The sequence below is a fragment of the Micromys minutus genome (genome assembly GCF_963924665.1).
Source record: "Micromys minutus genome assembly, chromosome: 8".
Classification (NCBI taxonomy): domain Eukaryota; kingdom Metazoa; phylum Chordata; class Mammalia; order Rodentia; family Muridae; genus Micromys; species Micromys minutus.
Window position 1 is genome coordinate 72,843,350 of NC_137977.1, and position 27,979 is coordinate 72,871,328.

The 27,979-nt window shown below is 34.7% G+C and overlaps 1 protein-coding gene across 1 annotated transcript in view; it reads right to left on the reverse strand.

Moving 5' to 3' along the window:
• Positions 1–27,979, reverse strand: part of DOK6 (docking protein 6) — a gene marked incomplete at its 3' end in the record, with an annotated part of 474,920 nt that overhangs the window by 155,398 nt on the left and 291,543 nt on the right. Inside the window, exon 5 of the mRNA XM_080919798.1 lies at positions 8,989–9,178. Within this exon, the coding sequence (XP_080775924.1) occupies positions 8,989–9,178 (190 nt within the window). The remainder of the gene's footprint in view (positions 1–8,988; positions 9,179–27,979) is intronic.

The window sequence follows — 27,979 nt, forward strand, 5'->3', positions numbered from 1 at the left end:
TTTGGGTATATGCCCAGGAATGGCATAGCTGAGTCTTGAGGTAGAACTACTGCCAATTTTCTGAGAACCCACCGGATTGATTTTCAGAGTAATTGTACAAGGCATTTTTACCCGCAATGGAGGAGTGTTCTTTTTTCTCCATGTTCTAGCCAGCATCAGCTATAGTTTGAGTTTTTATTTAGATATTTTGAAAGTTGTATACTGGAATCTCAGAGTCATTTTTATTTGCATTTCCCTGGTGACTAAGGAGGTTGAATATTTCTTAAAGTGCTTCCAAGACATTAGAGATTCCATTGTAGAGATTTTTTTTTATATAATTCAGTTTAGCATATTTTAATTTTGTTATCAATGCAATATCTATCAAAATTTCAAAACAATTCTTTACAGACCTTGAAAGAATATTACTTAACATCATATGGAAAAACAAAAACTCAGGGTAGCTAATATAATCCTGTACAATTAAAAAACTTCTAGAGCTATTACCAGCCCTGATATCAAGCTGTACTACAGAGAAATAATAGTAAAAACTACATGGTATTTCCATAAATACTGATAGGTTGATTGACAGAATCAAATCAATAACCCAGAAATAAATCCATATACCTACAGACACTTGACAAAGAATCCAAAATCATACAATGGGAATAAAAACATATTCAACTAATGGTGCTTGACTAACTGTGTTTCTGCATGTAGAAAAATGCAATAAATCTATACTTATCATCCTGAACAAAACTTAAGTACAAGTGGATCAAAAATCTTAGCATAAAACCAGATTCATGAAATTTCATAGAAGAGAAAGTTGAAAATAGCCTAAAATACATTGGTATAGAAGACAATTTCCTAAACAGAGTACCATCAGCTCAGGTAGTAAGATCAACCACTGACAAATGAGAGCTCAAAAAACTGAAAAGGTTCTGTAAGGCAAAGCACACCATTAATAAAATAAAACGGCTACAAAATGGAAAAAGATTTTTACTAACACTACATAGGTCAGAGGGTTGATATCCAAAAAGTATAAAGAACTCAAGAAACTAAATACCAAGAAACCAAACAATATTATTTTTGATGAGTGACTATCTAAACAGATTAACATCTCTTTAATGTTGAAATTTCAAAGAAGTGTACATCTCTAAAAGGGTTCTTTGTTATGTAATTTTTTTTTTTTGTCTTCAAAACAAGATTTATTTTTTTTTAACATGAAAATACATGGAAAATACATTGGTCTCTTATCTGTTACAAATAAGACTCAAATTGTTAATCATAAAAAGAAGTGTTTCTTGAGATATTTCCATCTACACAAAAGACAGCTTATTATTTTTTTTAAAGATTTTAAACATTTTTTGCTTAAAATTATACATTTTTGTCAGTACTGTTTTTTCAGACATTAAAATAAATTTTACATAAAAACATGGGAATATGTTTTTTAGTCAGTACTTGATTTTTTTCAAGGGCTTGACAGTATGCATTGAAAACGTACTAGTTGCAATAAGCGTAAAGTACATGTAAAACAAAACGCAACATGGAAATAGTCAAAGTCTTCTTGTTTTGTGAATATATGTATAGTTTTTGTTTTCTTTATTTCTTGGACTTCATACAGTCTGAGAGTTGTTTCTGGGGGAGTGCAAGCCTCTGGGGTTAGCATCCCACTATCAGTGACTGCATATTATGTCTGTTCTTTTGTGACTGGGTTATCTCACTCAGGATGATCTTCTCTAGATGCAGCCATTTTCTTAAGAATGTGGTTAAGTCATTGTTTCTGGTGGCTGAGTAGTATTCCATTGTGTATATATACCACAATTTTTGGATCCATTTGTCTTCTGAAGGACATCTGGGTTCCTTCCAGCTTCTGGCTATTATAAATAGAGCCGCTATGAACATTGTGGTGCATATATCTTTGTTGTGTATGAAAGTGTCTCTGGGGTATATGCTCAGAAGTGGAATAGCTGGGTCTTCAGGTAGTACTATATCCAATTTTCTGAGGTATCACCAGACAGATTTCCAGAGTGGTTGTATTAGCTTGCAACCCCACCAACAGTGAAGAAGTGTTCCTATTTCTCCGCAGCCTCGCCAGCATCTGCTGTCATCTGAGTTTTGGATCTTGGCCAATCTGACTGGTGTGAGGTGGTATCTTAGGGTTGTTTTGATTTGCATTTCCCTGATGGCTAAGGATGTCGAGCACTTCCTCAGATGTTTCTCGGCCATTCGGTGTTCCTCAACTGAAAATGATTTGTTTAGCTCTGTACACCATTTTTTAATAGGGTTATTTGATTCTCTGGTGTCTAGCTTTTTGAGTTCCTTGTACACCTTGGATATTAGGCCTCTATCTGATGTGGTGTTGGTAAAGATCTTTTCCCATTCTGTTGGTTGCCGTTTTGTTTTCTTGACAATGTCCTTAGCCTTACAGAAACTTTGCAATCTCATTAAGTCCCATTTGTTAATCTTTGACCTTAGAGCTTGAGCCATTGGTGTTTTGTTCAGGAAATTTTCTCCTGTGCCTATGTGTTCTAAGGTTTTCCCTACTTTCTCACCTAATAGTTCCAGTGTATCTGGTTTAATGTGGAGATCTTTAATCCACTTACACTTGAGCTTTGTACAAGGAGATAAGAACGGGTCTATTTTCACACTTTTGCATGTTGAGTGCCAGTTGGACCAGCACCATTTGTTGAATAGGCTGTCCTTTTTCCATTGAATGTTTACTGCTCCTTTGTCAAAAATCAGGTGAGCATATACATGAGGGCTCATTTCTGGATCTTCTATTCTATTCCATTGATCCACTTGCCTATTTCTGTACCAGTACCATGCAGTTTTCAGCACAATTGCCTTGTAATATAGCTTGAGGTAAGGGATGGTGATTCCCGCAGACGTTTTTTTGTTGTTGAGGATGGATTTTGCTATTCTAGGTCTTTTGTTATTCCATATGAAATTACACATTGATCTTTCCAATTCCATGAAGAACTGGGTTGGAATTTTGATGGGGATTGCATTGAATCTGTAGATTGCTTTTGGTAGGATGGCCATTTTTAAGATGTTGATCTTTCCAATCCATGAGCATGGGAGATCTTTCCATTTTCTGAGATCCTCCTCAATTTCTTTCTTTAGAGGTTTGAAGTTCTTGTCATACAGGTCCTTTACTTCCTTAGTTAGAGTCACACCAAGGTATTTCATAGTTTTTGTAACTATTGTGAAGGGTACCTTTTCCCTAATTTCTTTCTCCACATGTTTGTCCTTTGAGTATAGGAAGGCTACTGATTTGTTTGAGTTAATTTTGTATCCGGCCACATTGCTGAACTTGTTTATCAGCTGTAGGAGTTCTCTGGTGGAATTTTTGGGGTCACTCAAGTACACTATCATGTCATCGGCAAAGAGTGATGTTTTTATCTCTTCCTTTCCGATTTGTATCCCCTTGATCTCCTTTTGCTGTCTAATTGCTCTAGCCAGGACTTCCAGTACTATGTTGAATAGGTAGGGAGAGAGTGGGCAGCCTTGTCGAGTCCCTGATTTTAGTGGAATTGCTTCAAGTTTCTCGCCATTAAGTTTGATGTTGGCTGTTGGTTTGCTGTATATTGCTTTTTTTATGTTTAAATATGGGCCTTGGATTCCTGTTCTTTCCAGGACTTTTAACATGAAGGGGTGTTGGATTTTGTCGAATGCTTTCTCAGCATCTAGTGAGATGACCATGTGATTTTGGTCTTTAAGTTTGTTTATATGGTGGATTACATTGATGGATTTCCTTATGTTAAACCATCCCTGCATCCCAGGGATGAAGCCTACTTGGTCATGATGAATGATGGTTTTGATGTGTTCTTGGATTCGGTTTGCAAGGATTTTGTTGAGTATTTTTGCATCAATGTTCATAAGTGAGAATGGTCTGAAGTTCTCTTTCCTTGTAGGGTCTTTGTGTGGCTTAGGTACGAGGGTTATTGTAGCCTCAAAAAATGAGTTGGGTAATATTCCATCTGATTCTATCTTTTGGAATAGCTTGGCGAATATTGGTGTTATATCCCCAATAAATGTCTGATAAAATTCTGCACTGAACCCGTCTGGACCTGGGCTTTTTTTGTTTGGGAGGCTTTTGATGACTTGTTCTATTTCTTTAGGTGTTATAGGGTTATTTAGATGGTTTTCTTGGTCCTCGTTAAACTTTGGGACCTTGTATCTGTCTAGGAATTTGTCCATTTCCTCCAGATTTTCCAATTTTGTGTAGTATAAGTTTTTGTAGTAGGATCTGATGATTTCTTGAATTTCCTTAGTTTCAGTTGTTATGTCACCACTTTCCTTTCTGATTTTGTTAATTTGGATACTCTCTCTTTGCCATTTAGTTAGTCTGGCTAGGGGTTTATCAATCTTGTTGATTTTCTCAAAGAACCAACTCTTTGTTTTGTTGATTTTTTCAATGTTTTTTTTTGTTTCTATTTGGTCTATTTCTGCCCTAATTTTGATTATTTCTTGCCGTCTACTCTTTTTGGGTATATCTGCTTCCTTTTGTTCTAGTGCTTTTAGCTTTGCTGTCAGGTTGCTGATGTGAGCTCTCTCCAGTTTCTTCTTGGAAGCACTTAGGGCAATGAGTTTTCCTCTCAATACTGCTTTCATTGCATCCCATAGGTTTGGGTATGTTGTGTTTTCGTTTTCGTTGAATTCTAGAAAATCCTTAATTTCTTTCTTTATTTCTTCTTTGACCCTGCTATCCTTTAACAGAGTGTTGTTTAGTTTCCATGTGTATGTGGGCATTTTGTTGTCTTTGTTGTTGTTAAAGACCAGCCGTAGACCATGGTGTTCTGAGAGGATGCATGGGAGTATTTCAATCTTCTTATATCGATGAAGGCTCGTTCTGTGTCCAATTATGTGGTCAATTTTCGAGAAGGTGCCATGGGGTGGTGAGAAGAAGGTGTATTCTTTTACTTTAGGATAGTATGTTCTGTATATATCTATTAATTCTAGTTGGTTCAAAGTCTCTGCTAGTTTTGCAGTGTCCTTGTTCAGTTTCTGTTTCCCTGATCTGTCCATTGGTGAGAGAGGGGTGTTAAAGTCTCCCACTATTATTGTGTGGGGTGAAATGTATTTTTTGAGCTTTAGTAGAGTTTCTTTTATGAATGTGGGTGATTTTTTATTTGGAGCATATATGTTAAGGATTGAGAGTTCCTCCTGACAGATTTCCTCGGTAATGAGTAAAAAGTGTCCTTCTTTATCTTTTTTGATAACTTTTGGTTGGAAATTTACTTTATTTGATATTAGAATAGCCACTACAGGTTGCTTCTTGGAGCTGTTTGCTTGGAAGTTTTTTTCCCACCCTTTTACTCTGAGATAGTGTCTATCTCTGTCTCTGAGATGAGTTTCTTGCATGCAGCAAAAGGCTGGATTTTGTTTATGTATCCAGTCTGATAGTCTATGTCTCTTTATTGGGGAGTTGAGACCATTTATGTTAATAGATATCAAGGAATAATTGTTTCTGTTTCCTGCCATTTTTGCTTTTTTGGGTTGAGTTGTGTCTGTGTTTTTTTCTTTAGTTTTCTTGTTTAGGAGTTTTCTTGTTTTTACTAGGCTGTATTTTCCCTCCTTGTATTGGGTTTTCCACCTATAATTCGTTGTAGAGCTGGGTTTGTGCTCAGATATTGTGTGAATTTTGATTTGTCTTGAAATATCTTTGTCTCTCCATCGATGGTGATTGATAGTTTTGCTGGGTATAGCAGCTTGGGCTGGCACTTGTGCTCTCTTAAGGAGTGCATGATGTCTGTCCAGGCTCTTCTAGCTTTCATAGTCTCTGTTGAGAAATCGGGTGTGAGTCTGATTGGTCTGCCTTTATATGTTACCTGACCTTTTTCCCTTACTGCTTTTAGTATTCTTTCTTTACTTTGGGCACTTGATGTTTTTACTATTATGTGTCGGGAGGTATTTCTTTTCTGGTCCAACCTATTTGGAGTTCTGAAGGCTTCTTTTATGCTCGTGGTCATCTCATTCTTGAGGGTAGGGAAGTTTTCTTCTATGATTTTGTTGAAGATATTTACTGTGCCTCTTAGTTGATACTCTTCTCCCTCTTCTATTCCTATTATCCTTAGGTTCGGTCTTCTCATTGTGTCTTGTATTTCCTGGACATTTTGGGTTAGGAGCTTTTTGTTTTTTGCATCTTCTCTGGCTCCTTTGTCTATGTTTGCAATGTTGTCTTCTGCCCCCGAGATTCTCTCCTCGATCTCTTGTAATCTGTTGGAAATGCTTGCTTCTGTGACTCCTGATTTCTTTTTTTGGTGTTCTGACTCTAGGGTTATCTCTTTTAGTGCTTTCTTTATTGTGTCAATTTCTGTTTTAATTTCCCTCTTCCATTACTTTATTTCTTTGGTTCTGTTTTCGTCTCGTTCTTTGAGTTCTTTGAGTGTTTTTCTTGTTTCTTCTTTAAAAGCTTCTGAATCTTTTTGCTTTTCCTCCCTTTCTTGTTTAAGTAACTCTATCAGCGTCTTGAGGCATGTTTTCAGGTCTGTGTCTTCTTTCTCTGGAGTGTTTGGAATTCCTATGTTTGCTACTATCGGAGAGCTGGGTTCTGGTGTTGCTAGATTGTCTTGGTTCCCTTGGGATATACATTTTCTCTTCCCTCTTGCCATTTTGTTGTCAGTGATATGTTCTTGCCTTTCCCTTGTATCTGGTCCGTGTCCCTGGTACACTTTCCGTGTGCACTCCTCAGAGATCTCTCTACTCCCCAGCAGCCCAGGTTCCGGGTGGCAGCTGGGACAGGCTCTGCTCTGTGTTCTGAAGTCGTCTCCGGGTGGGAACAGAAGTTCCTAAGATCTGTTTCCGCTCACAGTTGCTCAGCCTGTATGAGCTGCCTTTCCGGCTGGTGGTTGGGCCAGGCTCTGCTCTGCGTCCTGAGGTCCTCTCCGGGTGGGAACAGAAGTTCCTAAGATCTGTTCCAGGTCACAGTAGCTCAGCCTGTACGAGCTGCCTTTCCGGCTGGTGGTTGGGCCAGGCTCTGCTCTGTGTCCTGAAGTCCTCTCCGGGTGGGAACAGAAGTTCCTAAGATCTGTTCCAGGTCACTGGATCGGGGAGGACAGGGCAGGTCAGGGCAGGGGGTGCCCTTTCTGTGTGCACTCCGCAGAGATCCCTCTGCTCCCCGCAGCCTAGGTCTCCCACTCACCAGTTGCTCAGCCTGTACAAGCCGTCTTTCCGGCTGGTGGTTGGGCCAGGCTCTGCTCTGCGTCCTGAAGTCCTCTCTGGGTGGGAACAGAAGTTCCTAAGATCTGTTCCAGGTCACAGTAGCTCAGCCTGTACGAGCCGCCTTTCCGGCTGGTGGTTGGGCCAGGCTCTGCTCTGCGTCCTGAAGTCGTCTCCGGGTGGGAACAGAAGTTCCTAAGATCTGTTCCAGGTCACTGGATCGGGGAGGACAGGGCAGGTCAGGGCAGGGGGTGCCCTTTCTGTGTGCACTCCGCAGAGATCCCTCTGCTCCCCCGCAGCCTAGGTCTCCCACTCACCAGTTGCTCAGCCTGTACAAGCCGTCTTTCCGGCTGGTGGTTGGGCCAGGCTCTGCTCTGCGTTCTGAAGTCGCCCCCGGGTGGGAATAGAAGTTCCTAAGATCTGTTCCAGGTCACAGTAGCTCAGCCTGTACGAGCCGCCTTTCCGGCTGGTGGTTGGGCCAGGCTCTGCTCTCTGTTATGTAATTTTTAATTTCAATATTTATGAAGATTGTGATCATTATTGTACCATGAGTTTATAGGCAGAAACCTATACATACCTGAATGAACTCAGAGTTACTAAGTTAAAAACAAAATTCAAGACTTCAGAGAAATCAGCATGGTATCATGTAATATTTCTGTGATATAAAATTACTTCATTCTAGGAAAATTAGTGTGGCTCACAGATTTTTTTATCTTAAATTTTTTAAAAAGCATTTTGGCATAAAACTATATGAATATATTTTTTCAGTACTTGATTCTTTTAGAGGTTTAATAGTATGCATTGAAATCTTACTAGTTACCATAAACATAAAGTACATGTAGAACAGAACGTAACATGGAAACAGTCAAAGTTTTCTTGGTGTGTATGGATTAAACATAATGATTTTTGAATACCAAAAATTGCCACAATGCTATATTCTTAGCTCTTCAATTTTTAATGACTCTTAAATGATGTGTACCACACTTTGAGAGGGTGCTATAAGAAGGAGAGAGGCTTTCACTTTTTGGCCTTTGTGTTTTTTTTTTTTTTTTTTTTTTTTGAGCTTCATATGGCCTGTGAGTTGTTTCTGGGGTATTGAGAGCTTTCTGGGGCTAGTATCTAATTATCAGTGACTGCATATTATGTCTGCTCTTTTGTGACTGGGTTACCTCACTCTGGATGATATTCTCTAGATGGATCCATTTTCCTAGGAATTGCATTAAGTCATTGTTTATAATAGCTGAGTAGTACTCCATTGTGTAAATATACCACAAGTTTTGTATCTATTCATCTACTGAAGAACATCTGGGTTCTTTCCAGCTTCTGACTATTATAAATAGGGCTGCTATGAACATGGTGGTGCATGTGTCCTTATTATATGTTGGCACATCTCTGGGGTATATGCCCAGAAGTGGAATAACTGGGTCTTCAGATAGGACTATACCCAATTTTCTGAGGAACCGTCAGACTGATTTCCAGAGTGGTTGTACCAACTTACAACCCCACCAACAGTGGAGGAATGTTCCTCTTTCTCAGCATCCTCTCCAGCATCTGCTGTTATCTGAGTTTTTGATCTTAGCCATTCTGACTGGTATGAGGTGGAATCTCAGGGTTGTTTTGATTTGCATTTCCCTGGCAACTAGGAATGTTGAGCAGTTCTAATATATTCATTATGGATAGGTCATATGTCTCTTAAAATTTTTTCAAACCATTAATAACAAACTGAAGAGGTTGATGTTACCATTGACCTTTTGTATCTGAATGTTTTTACATGGCAATAGCAGCCAGAATTTTCTTCACAGGACACTGTTAAATTCTGCTGCACTTTTGTCATGAATTTTCACTTACCTTCCTGACTCGAAGGTGAACCAAGTTGAATCTCGACCATATCTTCTCAGTGAGCTAAGGGGCCACATCACCAGTTTGACCTTGGCATTGTGGATATCCCAGAGATAGATATTCTCATGAGTGATCTGCATTGTGCATTCACCATAAATATCCAGGTTAGGTGTAGGCATAAGATAAACATTGAATCGTTCTACAAAGAAACAAAAAATATGGAAAAAAAATCAGTGAAGTGTTTGCGTAGTCCTTGATATCATTAATGTTCACTGCAAAACATTAACTCATATATATATATATATATATATATATGTATATATATATGTATATATATATATATATATATATATATATACTACACTATTATCACTATTTTATTTATTCTCATTGCACAAAACTGTATTGTATACATGCTTTATATTAAGGATTGTAAAATTACTAAATTGAAACATTAGGGTAAATGCTAAAAAGAATCTCTTTCAAACACTGCTTACTTTGCTTCTTCACACAGTTAGTTGATTATCATAAATAGAATGCTTACAAAAAATCTTTTTTATTTAAGAAATACTAAATCAGACACTTTGTAACCCAAAGTATTTAATGTACAATCAGTGTGACTCCCTAATTACCAAAGGTCTGACATCCTAGTACTGGTCAGACAGTATATGGTAATTGTTGATGTTCATTACTACCTTCTACAAAATTTAAGAAATGACCTTGGAAAGCAAACTAAAGATGTATAATTTTGTTCATACCAGTATATTTTATAGTTGAAATTGTATTATTATGCAGAAAAGCTAAACCTTGTTTTGTAATTTTCTGTGCATCTCCAAGGCTATTGCAAAGTTTTGCAGCCTTTGATCCCCATTTAAATGCATTGAATGAACTTTAGTTCAGAAGAAAAGAAATTGTAAATTCCAGGAAGTAAAGAACCTATAAAGTGCTGTATAAAATAAGTGTGCTTCTGAGCACCATTTCCATGGTTTATAGTAAGTGATAAATATCTATCTGTCAAGATATATGAATGAAATAAATAAGTAATGAATAGAGCATGTGAAAATGAAGTAATTATGAAAAATATTATCACGATATGAAGTTCAACAATTACTGGAAGAGAAGTCTCTGTAAGTTATAAACTTAATTGTAGGGAGTGCTGAATTAATTATTTTGAAAGATACATTTAGACAGCTGCACTTTGAAGATACATTCTGGAGTACGTTACTATCTATCATTGCTCCATGCTCTTAACTACTGAATGTCTACAGTGTTCATGTGAATTTTTTAAATAATAGGCATTTTTTAATGGAAGGTATTATACCAGGCAAGGATCCTGTGAAGCAATAAAACATATTCAGATCCCAAGTGGGTCAGATTAACTGAAGCATGAAGACTTGAACCTTTCTAGCCACATGACTCACATTTCTACCCCACTGTACATGTTTTAAAACAAAAGACAATGTTTTTACTCTGGTTAATGACTCCTGGAACCCACAAGTGTATGGTGTGGTATCTAATATTAGAATACATTAAAATAACTTTATTATTTGAACAATAAAAGAATATTATTGTAGATAATATTATTATTTTTACAGAAATATTCATATGACTAAATATAGGTGATAAAACTTTATAAATCTGGAATGAATATCAATTTTTACAGGACTTTGGAGATAGATGTAGAATTATAAATATATTAATTTAAAAAGAATCACATGACAAAAATTTTTAATTATTAAAACCATGGAGCCATTTTTACACACATACACAAAATGTGACTGAATAACTTGTCTTAAACGCAGTCTTCCCTGGACAACTCTAGGCAGGGCAAAGCAGATGGTGTTACTCATGAGCTTCCATTTCTTTCTCTTGTTTCTGCCTTTTCCTTGCCTCTGGTACTTTTAAACATAAAACTAAAGTAACTCTTTTTGTTGTTGTTATGGTTTAGAAATCAAAGCTCATTATCTAATCATGACTGATTTTTAAGAATTTAAGTTTTAATTAAAGTAGTGTTAATTACTACTAAAAATGGTGAAGTTTCTTGTTGAAAGGTTATTTTAATATGGATCACTTCAATAAGTACCTCCATGTATTTTTTATTGTTTGATTTTAAAATTTTTTGTTTGGCAATGTTACATGTCTACATGATGAGTTTTAGTTCTTTTCAACCCTGTCCCTCTCATCTGATCTCACTCTCCCTGGAGCCTTCTTCTCAACAACTCCCCATCCTAAATCCATGTCTTCTTTTACTGTGTGGCCCACAGGATTAAATTTCTTTCCCAAATGTGGGTGAAAGGTTGTTTTTCTGGATTAGAAGCAATTCATCTGTATCACTAAGGACAATGACATTATCCATGCAAACAAGTGTAGCTACCAACAATTTCTTAGGAAGGTGGAATGAATACATAAAGCCAGTATTTAAAACACTGTCAAAGAAAGTTACTTTTAGAATTAAAGAACCAACTTTTCATTTAAAAGTCTAAGCAAAAGTTTTTAGACTTTGTTTTCCATCAAAATTGCCTGTGGGGTGGGTTTAAACAGAATCTAGGCTTCCTGTATCCTTGATGGCATTGCTGGGTAGATCTGAGATTTTTTTTCAATTGGGTTTTATTTAATTTAAAAAACTATTTCAAATTATAATTCCGTAACTGATGGGCACATAAAAGGTTGAAGCTGGAGATGTATAAAGTACAAAAACATACCTCACATTATTAAAAATACTAATTTAGTTGAAATTTAAACTCAAATAACAAAAAAACAGCGGAATGATAGTCATATTTAAAAGTGAATATAAATACAAGAACCCAAAGCAGTGTTTCAGATGAAGGCTCTTTTTTTTTTTTAAAAAAAAACTTTATTAAAAAAAGAAAAGTAGAGATATCAAATTAACAAAATCAAAAAAGGAAAGTGGAAACATAACAACTGAAATTGAGAAAATTCAAGAAATCATCAGATCCTACTACAAAAGCCTATTCCAAACAAAGGCTGGAAAATCTGGAGGAAATGGATGAATTCCTAGACATGTACAAGATACAAAAGTTAAACCCAGACCAGACAAACCATCTATATAATCCCATAACACCTAAAGGGATAGAAGCAGTCATCAAAAGCCTCCCAACCAAAAAGAACCCCAGGTCCATATGGGTTCAGTGCAGAATTCTATCAGACATTTATTGACGACCTAATATCAATACTCTTCAAACTATTCCACAAAATAGACTCAGATGGAACGTTACCTAACTCATTCTTTTGAGGCCAAAATAAGCCTCATTCCTAAACCACACGAAGACCCTACAAGGAAAAAGAACTTCAGACCAATTTCATTTAGGAACATTGATGCAAAAATACTGAACAAATTATTTGCAAACCAAATCCAAGAACACATCAAAATGATCATTCACACAATCAAGTAGTCTTCATCCCTGGGATGAAGGGATGGTTTAATATACAGAAATCCATTAAGGTAATCTACCATATAAGCAAACTCAAAGAAAAAAACACATGGTCATCTCACTAGATTCTGAGAAAGTATTTGACAAAATTCAACACCACTTCATGTTAAAAGTCTTAGAAAGAACAGAAATCCAAGGCCCAGACATAAACATAATAAAAGCAATATACAACAAACCAATAGCCAACCTCAAACTTAATGGTGAGAAACTTGAAGCAATCCCTCTAAAATAAGGAACTAGAAAAGGTTGCCCACTCTCCCCCTACCTATTCAACATAGTACTGGAAGTCCTGGCTGGAGCAATTAGACAGCAAAAGGAGATCAAGGGGATACAAATCGGAAAGGAAGAAGTAAAAACATCACTCTTTGCAGATGACATGATAGTGTATTTAAGTGACCCCACAAATTCCACCAGAGAACTCCTACATCTGATAAACAAGTTCAGCAAAGTGGCTAGATATAAAATTAACTCAAACAAAACAATAGCCTTCCTATATTCAAAGGACAAACATGTGGAGAAAGAAATTAGGGAAAAGATACCCTTCACAATAGTCACAAAAACTATGAAATACCTTGGTGTGACTCTAACTAAGCAAGTGAAGGACCTGTATGACAAGAACTTCAAACCTCTAAAGAAGGAAATTGAGGAGGATCTCAGAAAATGGAAAAATCTCCCATGCTTATGGATTGGAAGGATCAACATTTTAAAAATGGCCATCCCGCCAAAAGCAATCTACAGATTCAATGCAATCCCCATCAAAATTCCAACCAAGTTCTTCATTGAGTTGGAAAGATCAATGTGCAATCTCATATGGAATAACGAAAGACCTGGAATAGCAAAATCCATCCTCAACAACAAGAAAACAGCTGTGGGAAGCACTATCCCTGACCTCAAGCTATATTACAAGGCAATTGTGTTAAAAACTGCATGGTACTTGTACAGAAATAGGCATGTGGATCAATGAAGTAGAATAGAAGATCCAGAAATGAGCCCTCACCTATATGGTCACCTGATTTTTGACAAAGGAGCTGTAAACATTCAATAGAAAAAGGACAGCCTATTCTACACATGGTGTTGGTCCAACTGACACTCAGGAGGCAGATTAATGAAAATACAACCTTGCTTATCTTTTTGTACAAAGCTTAAGTGCAAGTGGATCAAAGATCTCCCCATTAAACCCGACTCACTGCAACTATTAGAAGACAAAGTAGGGAAAACCTGAGAACACATAGGCACAGGAGAAAATTTCCTGAACAGAACACCAATGGCTCATCCTCTAAGGTCAAATATCAACAAATGGGACTTAATGCGATTGCAAAGTTTCAGTAAGGTTAAGGGCACTGTCAAGAAAACTAAAGGGCAGTCAACCGATTGGGAAAAGATCTTTACTAAACCCACATTTGATAGACGCCTAATATCCAAAATATACAAAGAACTCAAGAAGTTAGCCACCAGAGAATCAAACAACCCTATTAAAAATGGGGTACAGAACTAAACAAAAATTTCTCAATTGAGAAATATCCAATGGCTGAGAAGCATCTATGGAAATGCTCCACATCATTAGCCATCAGGGAAATGCAAATCGAAACACCCCTGAGATTCCACCTCAAATCAACCAGAATGTCTAAGATCAAATTTTCAGATGTCAGCAGATGCTGGCGTGATTGGGGAGAAAGAGGAACACTTCTCCGCTCTTGTTGGGGTTGTAAACTCTTACAACCACTCTGGAAATCAGTCTGGCGATTCCTCAGAAAATTGGACATAGTAGTACCTGAAGACCCAGTTATTCCACTTCTGGACATAAACCCCAGAGAGGCTACAACATACTACAAAGGCATATGCACCACAATGTTTATAGCAGCTCTATTTATAATAGCCAGGAGCTGGAAAGAACTCTGATGTCCTTCATTAGATGAATGGATACAAAATCTGTGGTATATTTACACAATGTTTTACTACTCAGCTATCACAAACAATGACCTTATGAAATTTTTAAGAAAATGGATGCATCTAGATAATATCATCCTGAGTGAGATAACCCAGTCACAAAATAACAGACATAATATACTGTCACTAATAATTGAATACTAAACCCTGAAAGCTTTAATCCCCCAGAATCAACTCACAGACTATTTGAAGTTCAAGAAAGACAAAGGCCAAAAAAAAAAAAAAAAAAAAAAAAAAAGAAACAAAGAAAGAAAATGAAAAACCATTATGCTTAATTTTTACTCACCAAGAAAACTTTGACTATTTCCAGGTTGCATCTTGTGCATCTTGTTTTACATGTACTTTATTCTCATTGTAACTAGTAAGATTTTATTGCATACTATCAAACTCTTAAAAATATCAAGTACTTACAAAAATGTATTAATATACTTTTATGCAAAAATGCTTACAATCTATATATTTATTTTTTTAAATAAAGTTGTTTAATTAAAAAAGCAAAGATATATCTACAGATTTTCAAGGTTATTGGCATAAAACTATATGAATATATTTTTGTCAAAACCTGATTTTTTTAAAGGTTTGACAGCATGCATTGAATCTTACTAGTTATCATAAGCATAAAGTTTATATTAAACAATATGTAACATGGAAATAGTCAAAATTTTCTTGGTGTTTATATATTAAACATAATGATTATTAAATACCAAAAATTGCTACCCATTCCAGGAGATCTTAAGGCTTTCACTTTGAATTCCTGATTTGTTATATTGCTGATTTGTAAAATTCATTTTAAAATATGTCCAAAAAATAGTAATAGAGGAAACAGTGGTTTTTAAAAGCAACTGCCAGTTTCTAGTAGAACAAATGCATACTTTCTGTAAAATCAACTCTACAGCTTTCTGATTGACCTCATCTCAAATATCTTGTTACTCACTTGAATGAAACAGTGTCACATGTCAACTGGAACAAAGAAAAGGATATCAAAGAAAAAAGTGTATGAATTTTTATTTAGTGTGATCTCAATAAGAAAAACACTATCAAAGAAGCCTAAACAATTCATTTTAAGTAACAAATAAATTAAAAATTATGGTAATTATAATTTTCAGTGATAATAATATGATATATTAATACAATTCTATACATATTGTCAGTGCTGATGTAAGTTGGAAGAAATGATTTTTATGTTATATAAACGACTGTCAGATTAAATGTGTTTTTTTCTCAAAAGCACAGAATTTGATTAAATCTCCAAATTATCATCCATAAATCTACATCTTGATGAAATTTGGGGTTTTATACTAGCTGATATACAAGAATATGCAACTTTATTTGAGATGTCCAAATAAGAAACGAAAGTTAGTTTTGATTTAAACTAGTTTGTTTAACAAAGATATGCAATGGAATCTAATCTTCAATTGTATTTGCCAGAGCATTTCACACAAGAACAAAAACAGAAGATCAAACAAATAAGCAACAAAAACCAGCAAAAAGACAAATTAAACTGTGCTCACACATGTTTTTAAACCTGAGTAAGGTTGCAACCTTAGTAATGGTCTAGTAGGTATTTTAAAATGGATTTGATTAAATAGTTTTGGTCAGAAGATGGTAGATGTGGACCAGAAACATGATTTGGAAGAAGGATCTCAGTCAGACTGTTTAATAGATTGGGTCGTTGGTTTACAGAAGGGATGATGTCTTCCTCACTCAGCTGGTGGTGCTTTGAATGGATCTAATTAGTGTAAACACTAACCAGTGTAACTTATTTGCTTAAGTATCATGTATGCATAGAGGTGGAGCTTATGACTGCAGAAGCAATTAATCAGAGATACCATCTAGTGAATAGAAATAAATAAGCAAATAAGCAGAATGGAGGAAAATTATTTAACCCTCTCTAGTAATACTGATTTTATTATTGTTGATTACTTTAATAGGAAACATATACCATGGCAAATAGTTAATTTCCATACATCTCTTTTCTTTGCTTTTATTTTTATTTTTTTATTGAAGAACTTTATTTTAAAAGAAACAAAGATAAATGTACAAATCTCAAGCATTTTTGCATAAAAGTACACGAAAACACCTCCATCATTGCTTGGTTTTTTATTTTTTATTTTTTTTATTTTATTTTTTTTTTTAAGGTTTGATAGTGTGCATCAAGATCCCACCAGCCACAATGAGCACAAAGTACATGCAAAACAGGATGTAATCTAGCATTAGTCAAAGTTTTCTTGGTGTGTAAGGAGTAAACATAATGGTTTTTTCTTTTCTTTTCTTTTCTTTTTTTTTTCATGAACTTTACACAGTCTTTGAGTTGTTTCTGGGGTGTTCAGAGCTTTCTGGGCTTAATATCCAATTATCAGTTACTGCATATTATGTCTGTTCTTTTGTGACTGGGTTATCTCACTTAGGATGATATTCTCTAGATGCATCCACTTTCTTAAGAATCTCATAAAGTCATTGTTTGTGATAGCTGAGTAGTACTCTATTGTGTAAATGTACCACAATTTTCTTTGCTTTTAATTAATACTTTTTTATTTTTTGAGAATTTCACACACTTTGTTTTTTCATTTTTCATCACAACATTTTCTCTATGCAGGTCTTCTCAGATCTACTCCAAGTTCCTATTTCCCCTTATTACAATTTGTGCTGTCTATATACTTTTGGATGTGAAGTCATACACTAGATTGTTGACTATCATGAGTCACAGCTTAAAGAAAACTGACTCCCACAGAAGCTTTTCTGCTAGGGGCTTCATAACCATTTCTTCTTCCATGAAAAAGTGTTACTTGGTTTGATCTTATGCATTTCTTGTACAGACAATCCGGCTTATGTGAGCCTAAAAGTGAAGTGGTCCTCTCTCGTCCCAAAGTTGGTGTTTGGAGCCAATCATTCTGAATATATAGCCCTTGAAATCTCTATGCCTTGAGGAGAGTGTTTGTTACTGATGTTCCATTTGTAACTAGGTACCACACACTCATTTACACATCGTTCTGTAGCCAGTCATGAGTTTCTACATTAACCACCATCTAATGAACAAAGATAATTTTTGATGAGTTCTGAGAACTTGACTAGAGAAAGAGACATGCAAATTTAGAAGACAGTTTGAGAGTATGTCCGATGATACTATTGTTCTTCTTCGCACCTATTCCCCTTCATATGTTACCATGATAATTTCAATTTTTCTAGAGATACAAAGCAGAGATAGAAAAAGAGTAACAGATGGAAGAATAGCCATATCCACTTAGCCAAATTTGTTTTGTAATAAATAATATTTTCAGAAAGATGTTTTTAAAGTTTTTTATCTAAAATTCATGCACTTAGCATGTAGCTAAAGTTTTTGTGCCGACATGGTCCTACCATTAGTTTAGCTTTGCAAGAATAAGTTTGAGAAATGTTTGGTGGATGCTACTACATGATCTTTTGACAAAAATTATTCTTTTAATTTGCTGGTTTCTTGTAATTTTTATGTATTCTATCTCTTGGCTCCATGTTTTTCAGATGTGGTGAACCTGGATATGATGAAATGTAGCACTAAGTAGCCTAAATATCTAGAAGCCAGGAGAGGCACATGTATTAAAACTCACCACATCTTCCACTGTAATTGATTAAATCTAACAGTAATTTATATATGGAACTCCTTATATAGGTGTATCTCCTATTTAAATAGCATTATTAAATATGTCTTATAAAATAAGGCATTCTTTAGATATTAAGTTTTAATTAATTTTTAAATTTTATCTATAATTTCTTCTATTTGTCTAAATTTCAATTTCACATCAAAAAGTAGAACCATCATTTATTTTTAGTAAATATATGTTATTACTAAATATGTAAAACTAAAAATTATTTATTATTTATATACAAAAGTAGTTATGGCTAATTATGACTAAGCAATCAGAAATGTTGATCTTTATGAAGGTCTGATAGAATTCTGGACTACACCCATCATGTCCTGGGCTTTTTTGGTTGGGAGGTTTTGGATGACTGCTTCTATTTCTTTAGGTATAATAGGACTGTTTAGATGGTTTATCTGATACTGATTTAACTTTGACCTGGTATCTGTCTAGAAAATTGTCCATTTCTTCTAGATTTTCTAGTTTCGGTGAGTTTAGGCTTTTGTAGTAGGATCTGATGATTTCCTGAATTTTCTCAGTTTCGGTTGTTATGTCCCCCCATTCATTTCTGTTTAATTAATTTGAATACTCAGTCTGTGCCCTCTGGTTAGTCTGTCTAAGGGTTTATCAATCTTGTTGATTTTTATCAAAAAAACAGCTTTTGGTTTTGTTACATATTTCTATAGTTCTTTTTGTTTCTATTTGGTTGATTTCAGTGCTGAATTTGATTATTTCCTGCTATCTACTCCTTTTGGGTGTATCTGACTCTTTTTTTCTAGAGCTTTTAGGTGTGCTGTCAAGTTGTTGGTATAGAAGACCTAATACCAATACTCTCCAACTATTCCACAAAATAGAAAGTGAGGGTATACTACCCAACTCATTCTTTTGAGCCACAATTCTGTTCATTCATAAACCACACAAAAACCCTACACAGGAAGAGAACTTTAAACCAATGTCCCTTATGAACATTAATGCAAAAATACTCAATAAAATTCTTGCAAACCAAATCCAAGAATACATCAAGACGATCATTTACCATGAACAAGTAGGCTTCATCGCAGGCATGCAAGGATGGTTCAATATACAGAAATCTATCAATGTCATCCACTATATAAACAAATGCAAAGAAAAAAAATCACATCATTGTCTCTCTATATGCTGAGAAAACATTTGACAAAATTTAACACCTCTTCATGTTAAAAGTATTGGAAAATCCTCATACTTAAACATAGTAAAAGAAATATATAGCAAACCAGAAGCCAATATCAAAGTAAATGGTGAGAAACCTGAAGCAATCCAACTAAAATAAGGGACTAAACAAGGCTATCTACTCTCTCCCTACCTATTCAATATAGTACTGGAAGTACTACCCAGATTAATAAGACAAAAAAAAAAGAGGTCAAAGGGATATAAATTGGAAAGGATGAAGTCAAAATATTACTATTTGCCGATAATATGATAGCATACTTAAGTGATCCCTAAAATTCTACCAGAGAACATTTACAGCTGATAAACACCTTCAGAAAATTGGCTCAATATAAAATTAACTCAAACAAATCAGTAGCCTTCCTCTACTAAAAGAACAAACAGGCTAAGAAAGAAATTAGACAATTGACACCCTTCACAAATAGTTAAAAAACATATAAAATACTTTGGTGTGGCCCTCACCAAGCAAGTAAAAGATCTATACAAGAAGAACTTCAAATCTCTAAAGAAGGAAATTCAAGAAGTCCTCAGAAGACGGAAAGATCTCCTATGCTCATGGACTGAAAGGGTCAACATAATAAAAATGGCCATCTCGCCTAAGGCAATCTACAAATTCAATGTAATCTTCATCAAAATTCCAACTCAATTCTTCCTCAAGTTAGAAAAAGCAATTAGCAAATTTATTTGGAATAATAAAAACCCAGAATAGTAAGAACAATTCACAACAATAAAAAAAATTCTGACGGAATCAGCACTCCTTAAGCTGTGTTACAGATTAATCTTGATAAAAGCTTCCTGGTATTGGAACAGAGACAGACAGGTAGATCAGTAGAATAGAATCAAAGACCCAGAAATGAACCCACAAACCTACTGCTACTTGATCTTTGACAAAGGAGCTAGAAACATTCAATGGAAAAAGGACAGTCTTTTTAAAAACTGGCAGTCAGCATTCAGAAGAATGAAAAATGGCCCCTTCTTATCTCCTTGTACAAATCTATAGTGCAAGTGGATCAAAGACCTCCACATAAAACCAGGTAAACTGAAACTAATAGAACAGAAAGTGGGGAAAAGATTAGAACACATAGGCACAGGGGAAAATTTCATGAACAGAATACCAATGACTTATGCTCTAAAATCAAGAATTGACAATAGGACCTCATGAAATTTCATAGCTTCTGTAAAGCCAAGGACACTGTCAAAAGAACAAAATGGCAACTATCAGATTGGGAAAAGATATTGAACAATGCTACATCTGATAGAGGGCTAGTATCCAATATATACAAAGAACTCAAAAAGTTAGACTCTAGAGAATCAAATAATCACATTAAATAGGTGGTACAGAGCTAAACAAAGGAGTATTGAAAGGCTGAAAAACACCTAAATAAATGCTCAACATTCCTAGTCATCATGGAAATGCAAATCAAAACAACCCTGAAATTCTACCTCACACCAGTCAGAATGTCTAATCAAAAACTCAGGTGACAGCAGATATTGGTGAGGATGTAGAAAATGAGGAACACTCCTCTACTGTTGGTGGGGTTGTAATGTGGTGCAACCACTTTGGAAAACAGTCTGGCAATTTCTCAGAAAATTGGACATAGTCCTACCTGAGAATACACCTACACCACTCCTGGGAATATACCCAAAAGAAGCTTCAACATCTAACAAGGACACATGCTCAACCATGTTCACAGAAGCCTTATTTATAATAGCCAGAAGCTGGAAATAAGCTAGATGTCTTTCAACAGAGAAATGGATACAGAAATTGGGGTACATATATACAACGGAGTATTACTCAGCTATTAAAAATGAGTTCATGAAATTCTTAGAAAAATGGATGGAAATTGAACCTATCATCTCGAGTGAGGTAACCTAGTCACAAAAGAACATTCATGGCATGTTCTCACTTTTAAGTGGTTACTAGCCCAAAAAGCTCTGAATACCCAAGAAATCATCCACAGAATTTATGAACTTAAAAAGAACTAAGACCAAAATATGGATGCCTCAGTCCTTCTTAGAAAGGAGGACAAAACACTCATGGGAGGAAATACAAGAATGCCTCACCTGGAGAACCACCCCATATGTAGTCACCAAACCCAAGCATTATTCCTGATGCCAAGAAGTGTTTCTGGCAGGAACTAGATATGGATGTCTCCTCAGAAGCTCTGCCAGAGTCACATAGATACAGATGAGGATGCTAACCATTGACTGAACATGAGGACTACAATGAAAGAACTAGAGAAATGACTGAAGGAGCTGAAAGGGTTTGCACCCTCATGGGAAGGACAACATCATTAGTCAGCCAAGGCACTGAAGTAGAGAAGGTGATTGGGAGAGGGAACAATTTCATGGAAGCAAGTTGAGGGGTAGGAAAGAAGGGAGTTTGGGGGAAAGGGTATAACATTTTAAATGTACATACAGAGAATATCCAATAAAACTGAACAAATAAGAAAAAATGTTGAATTTTTTTAAAATTATGTTTTTTTCTATTGTTCCATGATTTTATCAAGTAAAATTCACTCTATGTACAACTGTACTAAACTACCTTTAAAGAATTGACTAAGTTCATTTATAAAAGAGAATATGTAAGCTAAATTTATTCCTGTAATTAGTTCAAAACAGATGGAGATTTGGTAAGATGTATTTTAGAAAAAAAAAACAGTTGTTTTTCTCCTTTCCTTGCTCCATAATAACTCTTTACTATCCTCTTCTTGATCCTGACATTACTTCAGCACAAGCTCAGTGCTCCTCACTGCCATCCATGAAGATAGATACATCTTCATGCCAGGAATAACTCAGCTACTGTGATCTGGATTTAGAATCTCATTCTTCCTTCTGTCAGGGGATGTCAGTACCTTGGAACACACAAGGTAGTTATTTTCATTTGATCCAACATAATCCCTTTGGCAGTGGATATCTGTCTTAGGAAGGGAAATAGAAAAAATCAAAACAAAACAAAACAAAAAAAACCAAGAAACCTTGTTAATTAGATGTTAATACTGAAAGTTTGCTATCTGTTGCTGTATTTCTAATGATAAACAATTCAGTAATTGACTGTTTCAGGACTGTGCACCTCTAGAAGAAATTCTCATTTCCATACTCCTGAATTGTTCTCCTTTGCTCTAGACTTCCATTCTCTTTCTGCATAGCTAGGCATAGACATTTGGCATAGCTAGGTAAGTGTTCTGCTGTTATCATGTCAATATAATTCAATGGCACGCTAACCATAGCCATACGCTTACTTTTCAAGAATATCCATGCAGGATTGAAGCAAACAATCCACTGATTGATCAGCATCTGTGTATTTGACTAGCATGAGTAACTAGATCTTCTTATGCCCACACCTAGACTTATCATAGGGAAAACAGAAAATACTTTAGCTCCAAACAAGTGATCAAATTTTCTGCTCTCCATAGAATTGTGTATAATAATTCTCCATCATGTTTCAAGTGCTTTTCACCCATTATGCACAGCTCTTTGGCTGTTGGAAATTTCTGAGCTCCAAAATCTCATTCTATGGTTGTTATTAGAGAATTGTCAGATATCATTTGTAAACATGATATTTTTGTAAGACTAGAAAGAAACAAAAGAATAAGAATCAAAGAAAAAGGAAAAAAAATAAAAGATTTAGTAGGTACTATCTAGGCAAATGATCAAACACAGGTGTAGTATGTAGCACTGAGGAGTAAGCAATATAAATCTATAGAGAAAACACTTGAGATTAGTACTCATATCTACCTGGTTTGGAATGTAGGTTCACTCTATTGTGTGATACAATCTAACTTAAGTTACATAAATTGATAAAGAATTAAACATAACCTCATTTTACACAGAAGAAAAGAAGACAGTGCTATTTTATTATATTTTATACAATCCTATTAATCTTCATTTAGAGTACACAACTTAATAGCCGAGTAGTTTTGTATTGGGTAAATTAACTATACTTTAAAATCCATTTTTTTTAGTTGAGGGACAACTAGGTTGTTTCCAATTTGGGGGTATTAAAATAAATCTGCTATAAACATAGATTAACAAAATCCTTGTGGAATTTTGAAGCATCTTTTGGATATATGCTCTAAAAACTACAGGAGTGGTATAATTAGGAATTGAAGTAGACTATTCCCAGTTTTCTGGGAACAGCGAAACTGATTTTTAAAGTGATTCTAACAAGTTTGCAGTTTGTACTTTCAGCAACAATGATGCACATAAATATGTGTACATAGTCATATAAATTAACATTGTTTTTCACATAACTTTTAACATTTTATCACACTTAGAGTGCATATCTTTCTCATATGCTATTAATTTTTCCCTGAGGATAAAATCTCTAATAAATATAATGTTTTACTCTATGGATGTACTACTCTTTGGTGATTATCCATTTGAAAAATACTGAAGGAAAGCCAATGTTTTCTAATTTACAATTAACTTGCAATTATATGACTTTTTCCTCAATTTGCTAAATAACTTACTCAGTTTCACTTATAAAATTTACTTTATATTTGTGTATATGTTATACATAGTGTTAAACACTCTTCATTATTTTATAGATTGAAAAGTAAAATCTGTATCGTTAGGTTAACTGGCATAAACTTTCAAGAATTTCTTGCAGCAGCACTGCAAATCCATATACATATATATATGTATATATGTATATATATGTATATATATACATATATATGTGTGTGTGTGTGTGTGTGTGTGTATGTGTGTGTGTGTTCTTTTAAATGTTTTGAATAGGCTTTAAAATTGTTATAATCTTTCTTTTCTTGAGTTGTGAGTTCTGTACATGAAGATCTTTCATTATAATATAAGAAATATTTTAGCTCATATTTTTATTAAAATTTTTGTTATTTATTAAAGAAGAATAAAGTAATTTTGATGCCATTATTTTTAAAAATAAAATTTTGATTTTTGGGAGGATTATTTCATATTTCGACATATAATGGGGTATTATTTTTTTGCTTTTTTTTCAAAGTGTACTGTGGCATGGAATATTTCTGTCACCTCAGGACATTCCGCTCCACCATGTTCTAGCTATTCATTTCTCAGAAGCAAGCACCGCTTGGTTTTTAACACTGGAGATATTTTTTCCTATAATAGTATGCTCTTGTGAATTGGCAGAAGCTAGCTTTACCAGAGTGCTATTTTTTTCCATCTGTGGCTTTCTTTTTTTATTTACTCCAATTAAATATATTGTGGTGATTTTGGCATTTATAAATTTGATTTTTGATGAATTTTAATGAATTCTGGCTGTTTTCTTTTCATAGTTCATGTTTTTGTGTTGTGTGTGAGTCGGAGTTGTTTTTCATTATACCCATCTTAAATTAATGCTGGAGTATGCTATGAACTAGAGAGTATGATTTTGTTGTCTGACAAAAGCTTTCCTGGCGATCCCATGACAGACCAAATTACAGACACAAAAAAATTCCAGCTTGGTGAACCAATGAGTGTTATCATGGTTACTTAAAGAAATGTGGGTAAAGGGTTACTTATAGGAATAGAAATGACTCTACGACAACTATGTCATCAAAGCTCTGGGAACCAGAACATACTGTATAACTTGCACACAGACCAACAGGTGGAGAGTATCCTAATTGTTCAATTCATTTCTACTGCACTGGTCTGGGAGTCTTCTCAACAATCAATTATCAACTAACCAAACCTATCACAGCTCCCAGGGGCAAAACCACAAACCAATGAGTTGTTATGGAGAGACCCATGGCTCCAGGTGCATATGCAGTAGAGGATAGCATTCTCTGGCATCATTGAGAAGAGGAGGAGAGGACTTTGAGCCAGCAAAGGCTCACTTTTCCAATGTAGGAAAATGCTGAGTTAGGAGAGGGAGGATGGAAGAGGGAGCACCTTCTTGATTCAATGGGAGGGGAAGGGGGTATGGGATTGGTGGAAAGGGGATAACACATGCATTATAAATAGGGAATATCCAGTTTTTAAAATAATAAATCTAGACATGTACATTAATCATTCTCTCTTAGCAACATTGTTGTAAGTCTTGGTATAGATTTGTGTGAAAGAGGAACACTGAGAGCTAGACGGAAAGATAAAAGGTGAGGTGAGGGGTGTATTTGTTTAATATTCCTTATTAGTTATGAAGTACTCTGAGTCAATGTGAAAGCAGCTGACAGTATGAAACAAAGATGATCATAATAAAAAACATTAGCCTACAGCCATTCTTATCTGAGCACCCACATTACCTTTTGCCTTCAAAATTATTTGTATAAATATCTATTCTTAGTTAGCTTAGAAGTACAGAAAATTTTATGAAGAGTTGATATAATGTAGGAGGGATAGCAAAATAAGATGCAATCAAAACCAAATATTTTGAATTTCCTCGATTAGAGATTAGTATGTGATTAACATAAACTACATCACATTTTTTTATAGAGTCTGTAAACCAATAAATAGTCCTTATATCTCAGGATAAAAAGTTCAATTTAAACCTAAGTATGCTATTGGCAATAAAACACTGTTATATTTAGAAAAATAAAATGATTTATAATCTGATATAAAAATAAATTAAGGGGGAAAAGTTTTAAATCTATAATTGCAAATCTTTCATAAATAATTCAACTATAAAAATTCATAATTTCACATTAACCAACAAGGAACAATTGAAACTCCCAAACATCAGAAGTTGTTCCCAAGGCTGTTTCTCTCCACAAACTGATGGCAAGGTCTTTTTGCTGAACGAACACATACATTTCATTGAACACAGAGCTAGTGCCTAACTGGTAGGTATACCCCTAGTGACTAGTATTCATGTTACTGAAAGGTACGCTGTAGACTACCAGAGGATAAAGGTAATCACTATTACTGCAGCTACAAACTTTATGACAAACAATAGTTTTCTCTCTACAAGATATACTAGTGCAATAGTGGTACAAATGTTACAAGAGTAACCCACCATTTTAACTGGGCTTTGAGGCCCACTCCATGAAATGAAACCTAACTTTGACACTGCTGAAATGGTTAAATACTTGAGACTAGTTGGGACATGGGCCTAGGGGGGAAACAAAATATTATTGTTCTGAAAAACTAAGAGCATATACATGATAAATTTATTATTAAGGTGTGCAAATATATTTCTTAATCATATTTTAAGTAAAATAAGAGAGTATATTGTCTATGGAATATGCATTTCCTTTATGACTGCCACAAAATCTGCGTGTAATGATCCATGCTAGTTGAAAACACACTTTAGTTTTCAGTATAAAATTTGTAGCCTCCTGTTATTTGTATCAGAGAAGATCACAAATCAAACACACACACACACACACACACACACACACACACACACACACACACACACACACACATCTCATTCTGTACAACACTACTAATTTGGTTTGTTTTTAATGGGTAACCATTTGATAGTGAATGAGCAATTGTCATGCTCTTCCATGGAAAATATTATTTCTTTCATTATCAATATTACTTAGTTGCTTGTAGATCTCTGCATAAAGTTGAGTGGTTCCCCTTGCAGGTTGATGCATCTATTGTTCTTTTTTCTATTCAATATTAGGCAGTTTTTCACACAGTTTTTTGTTACAGTAATAGGAAACCAAACTACAAAAGACACCAGGCATATTTTTCCATTTAACTGAACTTATAACCACATTCTACAGCTCAGTATTTATTATAGCTTTGTCAAATAAATATTTAACATTACATTTACCAATATCATGTTTCATATTATCAAAACTTATTCTCAGGCAGGCCTTTTTAGGTGTAGTGTTATTATAATTTCAAATCTGTTGTAAAGTTTATAGTTGAGATATTTTTGCTTTATTTATATTTAATTTAAAGAGGAAAATGTATACTTTATTATAAAACTCTTGTATATAATTCAGTCCTTGCATATCCTAGAGTCCATACTGACTTTTTTATCTTTTAAATTCCAGAGTAGTCTAAAGAATCTTCAAACTGAAATTAAATTGTAGTACACTGAAGGATTACATTGTCCATTTAGATGGAAACATATGCAACTCGATTTATTTGATGTGTAAGGATATAGTTTTTAATAGATACACATTATGATATTTCTATCCACAGGGTTAATTTATTTATTTCTCCTATTTTCTTATGAATTTGACACTTTATCAGTCATAGTTTTGACATATTAAACTTGAATGAGTAGTGTATATTACACAACACAGTTATGGCTGTTCTGTACTTACCACAGCTCTCAGAAAACAACCATAGAAATGGAAATATGAGTGATTGTGGGGGTGGACTGAGAACATACAAAATTGTGAAAGAGTTGCTGGAATTCTTTGATGATTTTTGTAAAATAATTTTAAAAGATGCAGCATCTGACATAAATATCTAAACATAGTTTTGATCAGTCAGCAAGAAATAATTTGGTTTCTCATTTTAGCAACAAAGAAAAGAGCCTTTTAATAGGCCGTGAGATAATGATGCTTGTTAACAATATTGCTCTCTCTCTCAACAAGATTGTAATCACCCAAGGCTCTCAAGACATGCTTCTACTGGTGCTACTAATTTATCTTACCCATAACTCTTCAAATTCTTATTAAAAAGGAGGACTGAGTTTAACCAATAATACTAATAAAGTATCACCAAACTTTTTCTACTTTCATGTTAGTACATTTGTTGCTTGTAATAATAATTTTGTAGTTAGATAAAATGGGTTGATGATCCTTTAAAATTGTTACAAATATAACCTAAAACAACACACTGAACAATATATTGCTAGATGAAGCTGACTTTATTAACATTATTGACCAATAATATAAAACT